Consider the following 18942-nt stretch of genomic DNA (forward strand, 5'->3'; position numbering starts at 1 on the left):
CAGATAGTTCCCTCAGGAGTTGGTGGAGACCAAAACAGAGCTTAAAGCAACAATATAAAGAAGCTAACTTTTTGTGCAACGCCACTGTCATAAATACAAATCACAGATCTGTAACACTTTGTCAGATGTAATGTAGGTGCTAACTACAAACAAAACTCATTACGTCATAACAATGTTATACGGTGTTCACTAGAGCATGACACGGGAGTGGATTTTCACTCCCGTCCCATCCCACTCCCAGAGAAAAAATCCCATCCCATCCCAATCCCGGGCCGGAGTAAAAAAAAAAAATCCCATCCCGTCCCATTCCCGTAGAATTACTCCCACTCCCATCCCACTCCGTTTTTTAGTGGCCGGCCCGGCCGGAAGTCAAAGCACTGTTGGATGTGTAGTTCTAACGCAAGTCAAAATAGTTTTGGCTCACTGAAAGATGACTATTAATGGCGTTCCCGCTCCTGCCCGCTCCCGTTGATTTTTATTCCCATCCCGTCCCAATCACGGGATTAATAAAACTTTGACTCCCATCCCGCGGGAATCCCACGGGAATCACGTGACCCGCGGGAATTCCCGAAAAATGTCATGCTCTAGTGTTCACCCTATCACAAGACAATGTAACATCAATATGACCTTAAAGCTGTTATTTAAAGGTTAAACAAATGTTACATAATGTTGCTTTAAAGGAAGATGTACTGTACATTAAATTGAACTTATATCAACAGGTGGTCCTAGAAACATGACTCCTAATGAATTCTAATGTTGCTACTGTTACAGCCAAATGTGAAATGCAACACGGAGTAGCGCATTCACAAGAGCGTCTACCATCGTGGGCTGTCAGGTGCGGCAACACTACTTGAACAAACACACAAAGAACTCCAGTAAAAGCTGGAAAATTGTAAAATTAGTTTATGAGTATGATTACATTTGCTGAAGTTCATGCCTGATGGTGCGAGATGGAACACTGAAAATTATACCATGACAGGAACAACACACCGCGGTCCAAATTCCTCAACGAATCAAAATCAAATCAAATCGTTAGCAAATTGAATCAGTATCATTAACTTACATTCTCCAACAACAACATTTCCTGTTTTAATGCAGTTCTGCGTGTGGTTTGTCCTTGAGTTGTTGCTGTAGACCTACATAACTATACAAGATGATGGAAGCGTTGCATGGACTACTCTGATCGGATGGTGGCAGCTGTCTGTCCGCTAGCAAGTTTTCAATATCAAGATCAAGGTCAAAAGTAGTAATATGTCAGTATTTTCTTTACGTAGTTTTCTGCTCAATATTGATTAGGAACAATATACTTAAAGAGAGTGGTTCTGTTCAACAACAACACAAACAACAAAAAGCCCATAAATGGTTATTGAATCATAAATCTGACTTGATGTGACACTATAACGATGCAAAAACCTGAAACGAGGATCTGTAGATGTGTTCTTCTGCATCAGCCGTTCCTGAGTGTCTAATCAAGCTGTTTGCGTGTCACTTGATAGTTCACATTGCTGGCTGACCAGCTGTATCCCCTTAGCCACAAATAGCACCCATCTGGGGCGACGCAGAGCTGCCACATCCCACTGCTCACGTAAACGGCACCCAAAATGAGCAGAGTTAAAATTTGCCGCTCATCCATGCATCCTGTTTTTGTTTTTCTTCAGTTGTGTGCATCTGTGTGTGTGTGTGTGTGTCTCACCTTCCTGAACTGAGCAAAGCACTCCCAGGGCGAATGACCATCATACTGGCCATGCCAGCGCCATGTGTCCGCGCCTGCGGTTGTAATCCAAGGTCACTTAACTCCACAGTTCACACACCGCGAACAGCCTGTCGCTGTGCACAGAAGATAGAGTGCCGAGGTATTGCTAATTCATCAATGCTGCCCTGACCATGACATATTTACAGTACATGACATTTACAGGTTGTGTGTTCGGGGGGCATCTATAAAAGGCACAAAACAGTGAATTGATCTCGATGTCCACGACTAATGGATGGATGGGTGGGCTGTTGACCCCACTGGCCGAAGCAAACGGCAAAAACTACAAAAGTCTCAACTAAAGAAAAAAAAAAAGAAGCTGCAGCACATACCTGTCTAAACATCAATTAAAGTTGATGATTAGAGTTGTTAATAAGTTGCAAAACATCTACTGTATATGTTCTATTTGATGTAGATCTATAATGACTTCTTCTACAGGTTTTCTCAATGAGTCGCCGTTTAGACACTGATAGATATCTGATAAAACAGATCAATATTATCCTGTCTATCTCAATGTAATGATGGATGATGGGAAGATCAAAGCGTGCTGAGTACCTGTATGTTATCAATAATGTCAAAGGCCACACAGAATAATAAATATACCGCTGACAATGTGTGTGCATGTGTGTCTGTGTGTGTATTCATGCGTGGGTTATGTGTGCGTCACACTGATGAACAAATCCCTTGAGGAGAATTAATCTGTGTGTGTGTGTGTGCGCGTGTGTTTTGTTGTTTCTAAAATAAAGACAGCCCAAAAATAATGAGTGCAGGCGGTGACTCAGAGGTTGACATATGGTATTTTCTGTGACATCATCGTTAGCAGCGCCACAGCCTCAGCACTGAGATCCTGCCAGTGACTGGTTCACGCGGTTCCCAGCATGCTGCCTTTGAATTTGCTCGTTTTATGACTATTTTACTGCTCTACCCGGGCGGGCACGCTGATGCATTGAATCAATGGAGCAAGAACTTGTGAATCAAACCCACCAAGAATCTTCATCGTCATCTCTGTCACATTTTCAGAGGTGTTGAAATGGAGACGAGAGCTGCACTAATGAGTGACAACATAAAGTGAGGATAATTTAGGCTTCCGTTTATCAGACATGATGGACTTTGAAGTAAAAAACAGCCTTTTTATAGAAAGTTTTGAGTCCCTGAGGACATAATATTGATTCATTTTGATCGAACTTGTTTTAATCACATATTATTCATTTTCGTCAAAGAAAATGAAAGACATTTTATCCATCGTCTTGGTTTTTCTGGTGCCAGAAGTGAGCATATTGGGATGCAAGGGTAAAGCTGGGGAAAATATCCTGATTTAGAAACTGATGATGCACTGTGGTAGCAACTGTGGTAGCAATATACTAAAGCATACCCTGATTTATCATCTATTTTGGTGTAATACGTAAGAATATTAGTTGAAAACACTCAAAAATCAGCTAAAATCATCAACAGAATGTGAATAACAATTGTGTATTGTGTTGCAAAGACATATACTGCTCGCATATAGTTGCATGCTAACCAGCTAGCCCTGACACGCTGTGTTGAAGTGAAACTAACGATTGAGACAATAAACTCATCTGAACACTGTTTACAGACGTAATAGTTCAAGTGAGAAGCGGGCTCATTTTCTCATACGCTTACATGCAATTTGACTTGGTTTCAAAGCCAGTGAAGACGCCCCTGCTGGCCATTAGAAAGTCTGCAGGCTCAAGGCACCTGGCTTCACTTTGCAGACATGGTAACTCCACCCAGAGGAAGATTTAGCTGGTGCTAATACTGCACTCATTTCTGAAAACAACACAAAGGATAGCGTTAATTAGTAACGTTAACATCCACCCTAACCCCAACACAATGTTACCTTCACGTTAGCTTACCTTTTTAAAACTGTTGTCATAGTTTGCCTCAGTTGTTTGGTTGCAGCTTGTCAAAGTTTAAGTGCAATTATAAGTACATTTTGGATTAATTCTGTTATTTTTCCTTCTGATAAACATAATATTTTCTAACTTACTGGCAGAGACAAAATGTTAATGCAATGGGTCAAGCTCATACAATCTACCTCTGAAAAGGAGATTGCTCTGGGCAGCAGAGGACGCTACACGTGTGGGTCTACAGATGCATGAAGGTCGTTTAATAAGACTTTTCATGAACAACAGTAAAAATACATTTGTTCATTAGTCCATTTTTATTGTTATTAAGTTTTTATCATGGTTTTCATTGACAGGTCCACTGGGATTGCAGGCTTTTATGTGCCATGCTTTTGACTGAAATAAACACTTCGCAGCAGACAAAATGGATATTGGAATAACCTGTCAAAACAATCAACAATGGCAGAAGGACAGGAGAAGAAGAAGTTTATTTTTGAAACAACATTGAAATAATTATTTACCCTTAATGTTCAATGACCTTATTTTTTTTAGGAGGTGACTGGTACCATTTTAATACAGTGTTTTGGAATGAAACTCTTCCTATAAGGTTACAAACATGCTAACACACACATGCAAGTGGATGAGAAGCTATGCATGAACACAAACAGGCCCTGGCATTGCAGGCACTCAGCCATGCCAAGGGACATTATTTGGCAGCTGTCAGCTCTAATAGGAGTACAGCAGGGTGGGAGACAGATCCAGGCTCTGTACCAAGCCTACAAGGGTGCACTATCTGGCAGCTACTGCATATCTGCGTGTCCGCCGCGTGCATGTGCACACGCACCGACGAGTACGCCAATGTTGTTGTGTCAGAGGGGCTGGTGTATCAGACCCCCTCTGAGATAATGCATGCTACCACTTGTGCCACTACAGTGTCCGTTTAGCCTACTATCTATCTGGCCTCGTGCGTGTGTTTGTCTGAGTGTGTGTGTTGCCTCCCTCTGATGAAGTGCAGTGAATTACTGATGAAGAGAGACTTCAAGTGTTGGCTCTGTCATTTCATAACACGGCGAGACAAAGAGAAGGAGGGAGTGATGAAGAGACAGATAAACACACACCATGCTACATATCCTCCTGCCTTCTCCTCTCACTGACAAAGGCTTCATTTTAAAATTCTGGTTCAAAAAAAGAGAGGCAACAATAAATATGAACTTCAACCTAATTTACATAACAATCGGACTCTTTAAAAAGCAGCAGAGCGGCTCGTCGCTGTATGAAAACCTGACTAAATCGTAAACATGAAAACAAATCACTCAAGCACAGCCTGTAATTTTGAATAAGTCGCTGGAAAATCAGATCATTTGGTCAAAAGGCCGTAATGAAGAAGGCTGTTTGTTTTTGCTTTGGTGATTCGGGGTCTCACATTTCTAATTAATAGTGAAACACCGAGAGAAAAAAAGCCCCCGCATGGTCATAAACTCACATGCACTCATTTTAAATTTCCCTTTGCCTGCCCCGGAGGATTTTTTTGTGAAATCATCGGTAACCACACACACACAATTCCCACCCACTGTAACCTCTCTAAATTACCACCCATGAGAATTAAAGGGTGAGTCACTCCTGTGTGGCATCAATTAACTCCCTCTAGGCACACTCTGTAGGTAGGACACTGGCTGTGTGTGTGCGCGTGTGTCTAAGCAAGCAGCCTCGTGCGTGTGCGAGCATGATCCGTGTTTTTCTGTTTGTGTAGGTTGGTCGGGTGGCGCAACTGTAGGTGGCAAGCGGCTTCACACACAATTATACAGCAGCACTGTTTGAAAACAGCAGGCTTGTATCTCCACGCTGGGTCCCATGCGAGGTTACAGGGCCCTGGAATCATCCGTGGGGGGTCGTGTAATATAAACTAACCTGCTGTGACAGTGAAGAGTGATTCAGCCACAAAATGCTGTGTTATAGACCCAGGGGAGTAAATGTGTTTGTGCGCAGCAGTGTGTGTTTGTTTGTTGTTGTGCGGAACAATACTGAATGTCTTATTACACGACCGTGGGGTGTTTTTCTCACTTTATTTTTAGCACGAAACACTCTCTGACAATTGAAAACAATAGTGCACATTTTGTTACACAATCAGGACCAGGCCACTGCAAGGTTGTGATACACTAACGAACACAAATTGTACAGTATGAGAGCAGCGATTTGGTTTCACGGTGTTTGAGGCAATTTGACCTCAAAGTAAAAATGTGCCTTCTCCTCTCCTCCAGAGTTGCGTGACATGAAGTGTTTTTGCCGAACAACACACACAAAAAGACGTGTGTTTCCTCAATACTTGCAAATTAAATTCCATCACACAACCCACTCGCTCGATTGACATTACAGTTGCAGATTTTTTACGCAGCCGAGTGAGCAAACAAGCGAGCAAGTGAGAGAATGACTTAATAACGCCGGACTCTTAATCTCCCTTTTGAGTTTTCTGTCATGTCGTAACAACAAAACAATAAGTGCTTACATGGGCTCATAAAGTGAGCCTTTAGCTGAGCTGCTCCACTGCAGTGTTTGCTGTGGCAGAACAGTGTTCAAGGGCACATTTGCAGCAACATTAGAGGGAATGGATTACATTTCCCTGCGCTTTGAGATAATTTGAAATGTTTCCGATTAATTATTCCAGGAAAACAGGATGTTTTCTTGCTTGCATTTGCTCTCATAAGTGCAAGTTTCTAATGAAGCAGTTTAAAGGGGCTCTGTGTGACTTCAGTGTCATTCGTTGATGTTAGCGGACTTTAAACTAACGTTAGCTACTGTCGCTCTCTCTAAGCGTAGTGGAGAGAGGCACTGAGACAAGGCAAGACAAGACAAGTTACATCCATATTAGAATTGTCATTGTTAGCATTCTGATGTTAGCATTTAGCTCAACGCATTGCTGTGCCTATGCGCAGCCTTACAGAGCTGGTAGCACGACTATTAAATGCCATTTTTTTCATATGTCTTACACGCAGACCTACAAGATACCGCTGTGTTTGCCTTTCCACCATTAATCGTATGGAGAAAACTCACATGCATTCATTCATACACACACAGACACAGACAAACACTACTGTCTGATTTCCTCTGGTGCTTTTGATACCCGAGTATTTAAGATAGATTGTACGAGGGCCTAGAACAATGTATCGTAAATACTCTTAAATGTCAGAGGAGCAGTCCCTCTCTTGCCGTCCTTTCTCCCATCATACAGTAAAGAAAATGTATTTAATAATGTCGTTTTAGCAGCTTTATCTTTCTCTTCTGCCGTAGTCTGTTTAGAATTAGAGGGCTGAGCTTAATAAAGACAGTATTGAGTTGTCACAGTCTGATCAAGTGCCACATGTTTCAGCCCTAAGAAGGTTCATACTGCGTGAATATCAGCGCAGTTTTCAGAAGCTAATCGTTTCTCCTATAAACGTCTGAATGATCCCTAATTGCGCCCGACTGAACAGATTCATCCATGGTAGATGTCTGGCTCCACTGGAAGCAATTACCACACATATTCATCCTCATCCTCAGTCAGCGGGCTCAGTGTGAACAGCTTCATGGCTGCTGTTTTGTTTTTTATGTTGATATGTTTTCTAAAAATCAAATTTTGGGGGATACCAGGAGTAGCTTGTAGTGTTTTTTGTTTTCTTCCACTGCAATATTGAAGCCAGTCTCAGTCGAGACAAAGCTGAGCATGTGGCGCTCAAAGCCTGCCAGACTGCCTGGTGATGCTTCTTTGGAGTTTTCCAGAAGTTCCACAAAACCTCACGGGATTAAAACCCTCTGTGGCGGATATTTACTGGCTTCTGCTGAATCATTTGTGTTTATGAGCTTTGTAAAGTCTCTGTGCATCAGCTTTTTATTCATTATTCAACTCATATCCTGTCTTGCATTACAGGGAAAATCCATTTTTTAGTCATTTAATTGGAAATGAGGCTCATCGGGCGTTGTGTGGATGCAGGCCGCATGAAATTGATCAACAATAAATATACAGTTTAAAGAACAACACTTCATAAAATGTAACAACAAGCATTTGTTTATATATACTGGGAGAGAGAGAGAGAGAGAGAGAGAGAGAGAGAGAGTGTGACAGGGACAAAAAATGAGATAAAAAACGGTGTTGAGGTGAAAAAAGTGTAACGACATGGACAGAAAGAATGAGAAACGGACATTGCTTTAAAAGTCACGATGGAATTTGACATAAATGACTCATACAAAGATCAAAGTAGTGACTTTGCAGTGTCAAACTACATGGTGAAGTATCCCAGCATGCACTGTGCAAGAGGCGAGGTACACCCTGGACAGTAGCTGCTCGGAAGCCAGCTGTTGTTCTACTTAATCTAGGTCATTAAGACACAATGACTTTCAAACAATAACAGATAATAAAGTGTGGCTGGTAGAAAAAGTAACCTTTTTGTAAAATAGTACGCTTAAACCACTGGCATAGCCATTGTGCTGTACATCATCACAATCCCTTCTACACCAACCGTAAAGTTAGAGAACTCATCAGTGATACATAGATCCTACATTTCCCATAATGCAACCAATAGTGTGATTTTTAGTATACAAAAACTTTATGATCACCATCAGGAATAAATGGTGCATTTATAGATAACTTAATTTTAGTCAATAGTTAGCTTACTTTCAACAAACAAGTTTTTTATTCATTTCAAGTATTATAAACATCAGTTGCAACTAAACATTTGCTTAATAAATGGTAAATAAATGGAATATTATTGTTACCTAACTAAAGTTTAACTAAAGTTTAATTAACATTTTATTAATGATGGTTATTGGAAAGTGTTATTTGCGAAATTCCCCTTTAACTGTAGCATAATGCCAGTTTTTCCACTTGCTACCATGGTGTTTGAACATATCTGTATGGAAGCCACCAGTCAAAGAAAAAGAATTGCTGAAAACTTAACCTTGAGTTTTAAAAGTAATCCCCGCATGGTAAATCATAATCATAAGACAAAAAGTCAAAATTATGAGATAAAAGTCACAATTATTAGATAAAAAGTATAATATGTGTGATGAGGATGAAGCTCAGGAACATCACCTCATCTTAAACAGCCTAGTTCCAAATCCACCGAGTGTTTGCAGCTTCATGAAACAACTCATTTCAGAGAGAACATTTGTTTAACCTGTCATCTCATAACACGCCCGACGCTTTCGCAGGGGACGGCATTTGAAAACATATTTCTTCATCATGAAGACGGCAGAGCAGAATCAGGTTTTTTTGTTACGTTGTATTTTAAACTTTGGTGCATAACAGTAAACATAGTGAGATGAGGGAGAAGTACCAAACAAGGAGAGTGGTATGTGCTGTGTGCATTGTTGTGTGTGGGCCTACAGCATGCTGCATCATATCCTGCTTCATATCTGCGTCAGAAGTGTGTTTGCTGTTTGAAGTTGCTTGATGTCAACACTTAGAGCTCCCACCCTTATCATGAAAGAGCCAGATGTCCCTCGGCGTATAGACTGGGTGGATGCTATTCTGATCCTGGATCTACACAGCGTTTGAATCAATACTTAAGTGGTGCAGATCTGCTTTTTATTTTCCACATTTTAGGCATTTAGCTGGGTCTTTATCTTACGCAGCATAGTAGATTGCTTGATTGCAAATTTTTACAAACATTTATGGTTTGTGTGTGTGTTTTGTATGTGTGTGCTTAAAGCAAGCTCTGCTGTCTTCTTATCATTTGTAAGAGTGCTAATATTGTAAGTTGAAGTAGTTTATGTGACAGTTTCCTCAGGGAGGGGAAGAGAAACTTGGCGGAGGACGGGCTGAGAATACTGAAGGGGGAAAGAAAGAAAGACAGAAGAGGGAGAACGTATAAATTGGGCCAAAGGGTGAGAGGCTGAGATGGTTGAGAGAGACCAGACAAGAGAGTGCAATCGAGGCAGAACCAGAGGACTGAGAGGGAAAAGAAAGACTGAGGGGCGAGGATGCGATACAAGCGGCGATGAAAGGCTCGTGGCCACGAAACAGGACAAAGAAGTGGGGGGAGATAACAGGAGGGTGGACGCAGTCAAACGCAGAAAGTTGAGAAGATAAGACAGACGGGATTAGAAGAGGAAAGAAAGAAAGAGACCATGTTTGCAGGGAGATAGAGGGTGTCGAGAACAACAAGTACTCAACAATAGCGCTCCTAAACATTCTGGAGGGGAAGAGACAGAGCAAGTGGGAGGGGAGGCGAGAGAGTGACGGGGAGAGACAGCCTCAGCTCGCTTTATTACCACTGAGAATGAGAGGGAGGGGAGAAGAGTGCAAGACAAATGAAGTAATGGAATGGAAGCGGACAGATATTGATGAGATGAGAGGGAGGAATGGATCGGCGAGCAAGCAGAAAATGTAAAGAGCGACTGGAATGCATGTGTTGGTGGAGCACATATGTTCCTGTAGCAGATACTGTCCATACCGTCCAGTTCGAGGACACATTTATGGGTGTTTATTGTCCTTGCGTGCCCGTCAATGCACCAATTTCCCCTTGGAAATCATTAAAGTGTCGTTTTGCTTCTCAGCATGGGCCTAATTTCAAACAAGCGTTGTCCCGATGTTAACCTTATCCATGAGAGGTTTTGCTGAGCTGGATGTTTTCCACATTCACACCAGGGAGCCTCCCAGCACAACCACAGACGACTGCTGGTCGTTGTGCAGCTCCACCGAAGCAGCTGAAGATTGCTTAATAGCACTGCAGCAGTACGAAGAGTGTCAAGGGAGAGGAAAGAAATACCAATTTCATTTCTGATTTTTCCTACCTGATATTTATGATGTATCTGTGCAGCCACAGTCTGCTTTAGAAAGACCAACACTGCTCTTTCCTCTAAACAGCATCAATGAGCATTTCATTGAGTAGAAACGTGATTGTACTGTATAACGCATAAAGGAAAGCATGTTCCTGCCTAGTCAGTTAATTTGTTTGCTTTTGTCTGAGCTGGATATTTCAGGAAGTCATGAATTGATTTTACGCCTATAAAGACAAAAACTGATTGAATCTTTGGCCCGTTTGCGAGCGTCTACCTGAACCCCCCAAAAACGCTTTGACCTCTATTTCCCTTAAAGGAAGGACCTGATACAATTGTTTTCCTCATGCTGAGCAAACAGATTTCATATATAAAATTGTTGGAGTGCCCCTTTAAGTAATTAGATGTTGTACTATGATATATTGGCATTGCTATGATGGAGTCACACACTCGGCATGAGGCAAAGTACCAAAGCAATCATAGAGATGTCAATATGTTATCGTATGTCATGACCTGGACCAGACCACTTCCCATTTAGTGTTCATGTTATTTTGTCCCTTCAGTTTGGAACAATTTACACCAACATCCGAAAACCAAATAAAATAAACGAACATTATATCCTTACAAAAGTACTAATGAAGGTCCACTGTGTTGAATTGCATTATATAGGACAGGTGTTCATGTTTTTATTCTCACTGCTCCCATGACCACAGGCTATCATTTCACAGCGGGCTAATAAAAAGTCAATTGCTCGACTGCTTTTGAGAAGGTTTCAACAGTGAGATCAACAGTGAGGAAATATTTATGGGTCCCTTGATAGAAGCTCTCGGGTCTCAGCTGATTTGTTTGCTGTGCTGCTGTAATTTCCTTGTCAATGGGAACATGTTGATGGTTTGAATCTGCTTGTTTCTAGTCCTTGTTAATGTGAGGAAATACTGGAAAGTTTGTAAAACCAGTTAAAGTGTTTGAGTTCAACAGTGGAAATGAAGTTAAAACTTTTCATATGAGCAGAAAAATGTCCAACAGGTGTTGGTAATTTAGGTTCAGACATTTTTTTTCATTTATTTTATTGAAAACAGTGTTTCAATGGCGGCGAGAGCAAATTTGGGAGCTGACACTCTAAAAGGGCAAGTAATATCCTGTAGCTTCCACCAGTGTTGTTTCCCGTAGCAATCAAACTGCAATCACACATATGGCAGTGATGCAGCGTCGTATGAGACACAATTTGACACAGTAGTTTATTTGACTGGAACAACATCTCAGGTACAAAACATAATTTTCCTCTACCGTCTTGCACAGAAAGAATCAATCCATTTTAAATGAAAGAAAGGAAAAAGTCCAGTGTTGCTTTTATGATCTGAGAATACAGATTAGACTTCATCATTTCGTCCTCCAATAAATAAACCAGTTATCAAACATAAGATAAAATATAAAATAGACTGTTAGATCCTTTCAACAAACTGTTTAAAACATCTCACATTAGAAAAACAAACTTTTTTGATTGAGTTTTGCAACCCAGTCAGCAGAATTAATGTTAACTAAGTACATTTCTTCAAACTTGTGCAACTTTCCGTTTGTTGAGGTTGTAGCCTACCATCACGTAACTGTTTTCGACAAATGTATTTAAGCTAGCTGTGTATACTCGCCTGCTGTAGGCTATTTGAGCAGAATGAAACCGACAAACCCTCTGTCTTGTACCAAACACAGCCCGTGTCCTTGTTTACAGCTGCCGGTTCTGTGTGCTTAAATCTGCATGTTGCCGGGCCTTTTCCTGCCTGTGTTCCAGTTTTGAGGAGGCATCAGAACTCGTTCAAAGGCATCAAACAATAAAAGATGGCAAGAGGGGAAGTTGCTTTATATTTTATAAATGATTGATGCTCCCAGCTGGCAAACATCCAGAGACTCGTCCTTTTCATCCTCATTTCCACTGCGTTGAAGTTAATTCTGAGCGTTTTCTGTTTTGATAGACGTGAACAATCTGTTTCAAACTTTTTCCGCAGGTATAGCTGTTAAGATGAAGGCTGTTTTTTTTTTTTATAATGGATTTCAGTATTATGTCCACATGATCTTGGGCATTTTTTCTATCTTTTATCAACTTTCTCAATCCGTCCAAAGTCTTCCTACAGCACTTCACTTCACTCCCTTCAGCCCTCTTTGTTTACTTTGTGTTGACACTTGGGATTAGCAGAGCCGAGTTTGTAAGACATTTTGTTTGGTTTTGTCTGCTTTTCAGTGTTTATGCGAGATCCTTTTATAAAGTTTGAAAAATCATTGTTTTCTTCCTCCCTCCAGGACTCTCACAGAGCTTCTGAAGCAGCCTGGGGAGGCAGGAGTAGTGGATGGAACTGGGGTCCATCATCCTATAGGGACCAACGGCATCTCGGCAAGAGCACTCCGCTCCAACAATGGTCAGTCCTTCATGAGTGAGTCAGTGTATCTGTACGAGTTTACATGCATGCACACTGTGTTGATGTAAAATAAGAATTTTTGCAGTTGCATTGCAACTGTAGCTTGTGCAGTCCAAGATGTCCTCCTATTTATACACTGTATACTCATTGTGTGCAGTTCAGATCAGTCTTCATCAACACCGCCATTTAGCTTACCTGTTCTCCATAAATTAACAAACTATAAATCAATTGTTTAGGCTATCCAAAACTTTTAGCTAACTATTTCAACTATATAATTTTAGCTAGTGTATCATGTATCACTAACTGTTAGTTATCTAGATTTAACAGTTTATCGATTAATTTTAGCAATTTCAACTGAAGCTATAAAGTTAATTTTATCTATTAGCCATTTATCCATTACTTTTAGCTAACTAAGCCTCCATTTCAACAGTTAATCTATAGATTTTAGCTAACTATTTAAACTGTTAGCTACCTATCAACCTTTAATCTTTATCCCATAATTTTAGCTTATAAATAATAATATATTTATAACCTTTAGCTATCTAATTTAACAATTATTTATCCATCACATTAAGCTGGAACTGTTTATCAGTTACTTTTAGCGAGCCTAACTGGGCTATGCCAACCATTTATCCAGCAAATTAAGCTAAACTTTTAGCTACATTTTCTGCTTGCTCACTTACTGGCTTTCACATACTCTTGATGTTAAGTGTCAGTAACACAATTATTACTATTATTTTCTAATTGTAATTTCTATGTTATCAAATTTGTTGAGCTAGGCTGCTGCACAATCTTTCCACAAGCTCATTGTCTACTGTAGTATTGTCCAATAGGGTACACCCACTTCAGATTCCCTGTCTGTCCGCAGTTTAAGACTGTGATTCAACATTTGTAGCAGTGAAACCACTGGATATTGTGGCAGGCCACGGCATTTCAACATTTGTATGCGTGACGCCACTAGATATTTTTGACAGGAACTCAGGACGTCTCTAGTCGTGTTTATGGAAACATATTTTTGATGGGAGGTTTGGACATCTTAAGCCATGTTTGAGGCAACAAAACCCCATCCTTTTGATGAGCTACCCTCTAAATCTAGAGCAACTCAAGACACTGGGGGGTGGCTTAATTAGGAGCACTGGGACAAGGTTTTAATATCCTCTGTGACACACCTTCATGTCCTCTAATAACCTCCCAAACACATACACAACACTCAGTACTATCAGCACTAAACTCATGGGACAATGAAGATTTAGTTCCTCTGAGAAATGTTCACACACACACACACACACACACACACACACACATTACAAACCCATTAGATACACATACAGCACATGTTTTAAGTCCTGCACCAGAACGTCTCCCCTTGTGCCCACTTACAGCAAAACACTTTACATACACAGGTCTCACTCTCTGTTTCTGTCTCTCTGTGTAACACATAACACAAGCACACATGTGTCATCCATGGAAAAGTGGGCACGGGGACACACAGGTCATATTTAATTAAGATGTAATTAGCTGTGTTCCAGCTCCAAACCCACAGAGGGAGCACTGTGTGACCCATCTGTCTCCCTCTTTCTCTAGTCGCTTTGACCACACACACACACACACACACACACACACACACACACACACACACACACACACAGTGCACACACACACACACACACACACACACATATATACATGCTCAATATAACCCTGTGCTTCTTCAGTGGATTGAGACTCAAATTAGTGGGAATATTTCCTGAGGGCTCATTTGTGACAAGAGTGATGGGATGCTTTAAAGGACAAAGGTCCATGTTGCCTCGCGATTTGGTCCCTCTCATCAGGCGCGGCAGGGAAAACGTGAGCCAGCCTTTGGTCCAGATGTTTTCTAGTATCCAGACCGATTTGTATTTCTGTGTGGTGTCGCGTGTCTTTTTATCGAAATCCAGTTAAAGTAATATCTGGTTTTCCCCCTAAAGCAGGCATAAAGCTTTAACATATTAATAAGCACGAATCAGTAAAGAGAGCACAGATCCAAACAGATGTTTCATATGATCTGGCTCATATATAAATCATTATGGTGTTAAGTTTAAGTTAAGTTTTCTCATTTCACACTGTCACAAATGCACGCACTTACACATGCAGTATTTATCCACACATACAATCAAAAAGGGAATAAGCAGAGGCTTCTTCCTTTACTTTCATCTTCCCACAATAGCGATAAACAAGTTTTTGGCCTCTTTTTCACCCCGTACTGCGCTTATTAGCACTCTGCTTTCTTCATTCTTACTGCTGTTCCCTTGGACCTTCCATCTCTTTATTCCCCTGCTATTAAAATCCCCTTATTACCTCCTCGGCTTTCTCACATCGCTCTGTCCTGGAATTTTCTGTAGTCTTTAACATGCACATAGATAGGATGATAGTATTTGAAGCATTTTAGTTCGTCTTTAGCATTTATTTTGTGTGATTGTGACGTTACGGCTCCATCTTATACCTGAGGATACTATTGACTGTAGCTTATACAGCATGAGCATTACAAGTTTTGTTTATTGAACAATTTCTTAATTTCCATTTGTTAAATAAAGCTTTTTCTCTCTCTTCTTTCTGCCGACTTTAACCATGTGATTAGGTGTAACGACGTATACAGGCTGTAAAATTCCAGCACTTAAGCTATAGAAGAAGGCAGAAGAATTATTTGTGAGCATTACACCACTCAGGGGAGCGAGAGAAGCAGGAGAAGAAAGAGGGATAATGAATCCTGTAGTTAAAAAGATAATAAAAAAGAGGAAATTACAGAAGGAAAGGTGTGAGAGGCGTGAACGGAGGGATAAACAGGACGGACATACGGAGGGGAGAGGGTGTGTGTTTGTGTGTGTGTGTGTGTGTGTGTGTGTGCATGAATGGGGGTACGGGGTGATAGGATGAAGCCATCCTGATCCTGCTGTGTCAGCCGTCGACACATAATCACCTCTTAATTAAACACTTTTAATCCTCCAGGCCACTTAGACGGAGAGAGGGAGACAAACCAGAGAGATTTGGGGCGAGTGAAGGAGACAGAGGAAACGAGAGAGGACGGGGGAGAGATGGGTAGAAATGTGGACAAATAGCACTTCACAGGTTGGAGTGAAAGAACTTTTCAGAGGAGGCTGACGGTCGTGTTACACCACCCGATCCATTATTATTATCTTGGGATTCATGTGTGGCAGCTGTTTGTTATTACCACGATCTGTGATTTACTCATTTCCCTTTTTCCTGGTGTGTTACACCTGACCCCACAAACACACCAGAGAACAGGGAACAGTAGAAGGCAACATGAAGGCCAGTGACGATGTTACGGTGGTTCCTTTTTTGTACTTTTTCCTTCAGTCTCTCTTTCAAACCTAACGCTCACTGAAAAGTGCTCGATTACTGCTCGAACACAGGCAGATGGAAAAGTATTCAGGCGTCAACATCCAGAACTTCAGCACTCGTCATAGCACCGTGCTGGAAAAGGGAGAGGGAATTGGCGTGTCCACCCGGGTGTCATGTTTCCGTCACTGCCAGGTGAAGCTGGAGTCTTGTACTGGCTTTAGAGATCTTTTCTTTCAACGCCACCAGCGGTTGACAATCGTGAAATGTATGCCAAACATTCATGCTCCTATGCAATATTAGCCTGAAACCAGGCTTAACTAAGTTGGTGATCGTGATGAAGATTACACATGTAAAAGATAACATCATCAAGGCAACCAATCAGAGGCAGAGTGGGGCAGGTGTGGCAAGAAAAGCAGTGGGATCCATGATAACGCTTCATAAAACCGCTAGCATGGCATATTCTGAACTTGTAGGTTCATACAACAGTTATTCACGTGTTGCCTGTTAAAAAAAGATTGACAAGAAACCCAATATTCATATTTTCTTTACATTCGTTTGGTTTGTAATGTTTCTGAAGTAGGAGTGTGTTAGTGGAGAGCTTCTTGAGGCCACATTTACTAATTTAGGCTTATTTTGCAGTAAGTGAAGCTGTCATTTCTTCCCAGAAGCTCTTCAAAACACATTTCTGCTTCGGAAACATTAACAACTCAATGAATATGAAGGAGAACATGGATTTATATTTGTTTCTATATTTTATATTTGTCAAGTTTAGGCTTATTTTGACGAACTGAAGTTGTCATTTCTTCCTAGAGGTTCTTAGACGCACTTCAGAAACATTATACACTGAATAAATATAAAAGAAAAAGTAGATTTATGCCTTGTTAGTGTTTTGTATCAGACAGAATACGCCTTAATGAACGATTTAGGCGTATTTTGACGGCTGCACTGCGGTAAATAAAGCTGAGACGGGAAAAGAGATAGTGGGAGACTTAAGCCAGGCGTGATAGTAGTCCTCAGCTTTTCTTCTTTATCCACCTTCACTTGCTGATTTACCTTCAGTGTAGGTTTAAACGTACAGAATGCAGAACTTGCTCACCAGATTATGATCACTCCTTTGCCTTCAGTGTAGGAGCTGAATGTATCACAAACAAGGCAGTTTCCATCAAGAGGACAAACATAATTTTCATATTTGCTGCGAGGACAAAAACTACCGTGTGCATCGGTGTGCTGTGGCGTGCAAGAGGAGCATGAATGCAGCTGATTGGGATGAAAATACACCAAAAAAGTTCTGAGCCCTTTTCCCTAATGAAGACAGCAGCCAAATCCCCATGTTTCCTCTTCAAATCCTCTCCTGCTCTCATGCATTCGCTTCCAAGGCGGATGTATATTTAACACAATGTAAGAGATGAACTGAAGGGATAAAAGTGGCGAGATGTTGAGCGCGAGGCTGCCATATTTGACAGGGAAGATGGAGGGAGAGGGAAAGAGAAAAACCCAAGGAGGAAAAATATTGAGGTCATGCGACGGTAACACTGAAACAACAAGATGTTTTGCGTGGCTACAAGAGAAAGCTGACGTGATGGAGGGAAAAGTGTTGGGGAACAAAGTTGGAGAACAAGGTAACGGGGAGTGGAGGGAGGAGATGAAACTTAGATGAGGTTAAAAGAGACATAAGTTAACGGTGACATCACTGAGGCGTGGAATTGGAGGAGCGAGCGAAGGAGGGCACGAGAGGGGGAGGGACGGAGGAGGTAAAAAAAAAGAAGAAGAAGGGAGATGAAAGGGAGCTGATGATGGCAATGAGCGGTGGGTGTAACACTGTGTCCATTGTGCGATGAAGGGAAGAGGGAGGAATTAGATCAAAAGAGAGGCATGGGCGAGAGCAAGTGCAATGTGTGAGAGAGCAAGTGAGGGAGAGGAAGAGTAAAAGAGTGAGAGAAAGGGTTAGAGAACAGATAGAAGAGACAACATGCTGCTAGCTGCGAGGGGGACAGCTGGTCAGCTGCTGCTCCGCTCTGCTCTGGTGTGGAGAACTGCCCTGAGGACAGTCACCCCGCTCTGCACACACACACAGAAACCTGCTAATACATGTACATACGCAGCCACATACAGTACACACATGCGCAAGGTTGCGTGCATACAAACAAATCGCACAAAAGAAACATTTTGTTCCGTTTCACTAAAGGCATGGTATAGGATGTCAGAGGAAGTGTGCGAGAAAGTGATGAATTATGTGTGAGATGAAGATTTGAAAGAATAATAGAAGAAAGAGCAGATAGAGGGAACGAGGAGGAGGAAAACTCTCCACAGACCACGGCAATCAGAGAGAGAGCGGGGGTAATAAAACAAAACATAAGGTGCAAATAAGTGAGACAGTGAGCGATTATATAAATGTGAGTGAGAGGGTATCAGGCGATGGGATGTAAATAAGAATGTGTGGCAGGGGAGGAGCAGCGAGAGCAGAACAGATGGCAGGGAAGGAGAGCGGGAAGGAGGGAAGGAAGATGGAAAGCTGGGAATGCGAGAGCGCTCCCAGATCACTTATGGCTGATGTCAGGCATGCAAACATTGCCTCTAATTGTGGCGCCGACTGCGGCAGAGAGGAGAGCAGCAATTCTCCTCTTTGTTTCGTCAGTGAGTTCAGCACCATGGACAGCAGCACTGAGATCAGCCGGGACTCCGTTTGGGACGTATTTACCCAACTGGCTTTGCAAGAACTTCCCGCGAATACAATAATAGAGTTGGAAACTTTGCTGTTAACCTCAAGAACAAACTTCAGGGGAAGCAGCTATTGTGTAATACTTAGTTTGTGCTGTAACAGTATACTGAC

At 41.6% G+C, this 18942-nt stretch overlaps 1 protein-coding gene across 5 annotated transcripts in view; it reads left to right on the forward strand.

The window, feature by feature from the left end:
• Window positions 1-18942, forward strand: part of LOC311267293 (protein shisa-8) — a 103951-nt gene that overhangs the window by 31823 nt on the left and 53186 nt on the right. For 3 of the 5 annotated variants that reach the window (XM_084370275.1, XM_084370278.1, XM_084370276.1), the window contains one exon: window positions 12658-12788. In XM_084370275.1, the coding sequence (XP_084226401.1) occupies window positions 12658-12788 (131 nt within the window). The remainder of the gene's footprint in view (window positions 1-12657; window positions 12789-18942) is intronic. The other 2 variants (XM_084370277.1, XM_084370279.1) reach the window with 1 other exon arrangement.

This window comes from Pagrus pagrus (genome assembly GCF_965226575.1).
Source record: "Pagrus pagrus genome assembly, chromosome: 13".
Classification (NCBI taxonomy): domain Eukaryota; kingdom Metazoa; phylum Chordata; class Actinopteri; order Spariformes; family Sparidae; genus Pagrus; species Pagrus pagrus.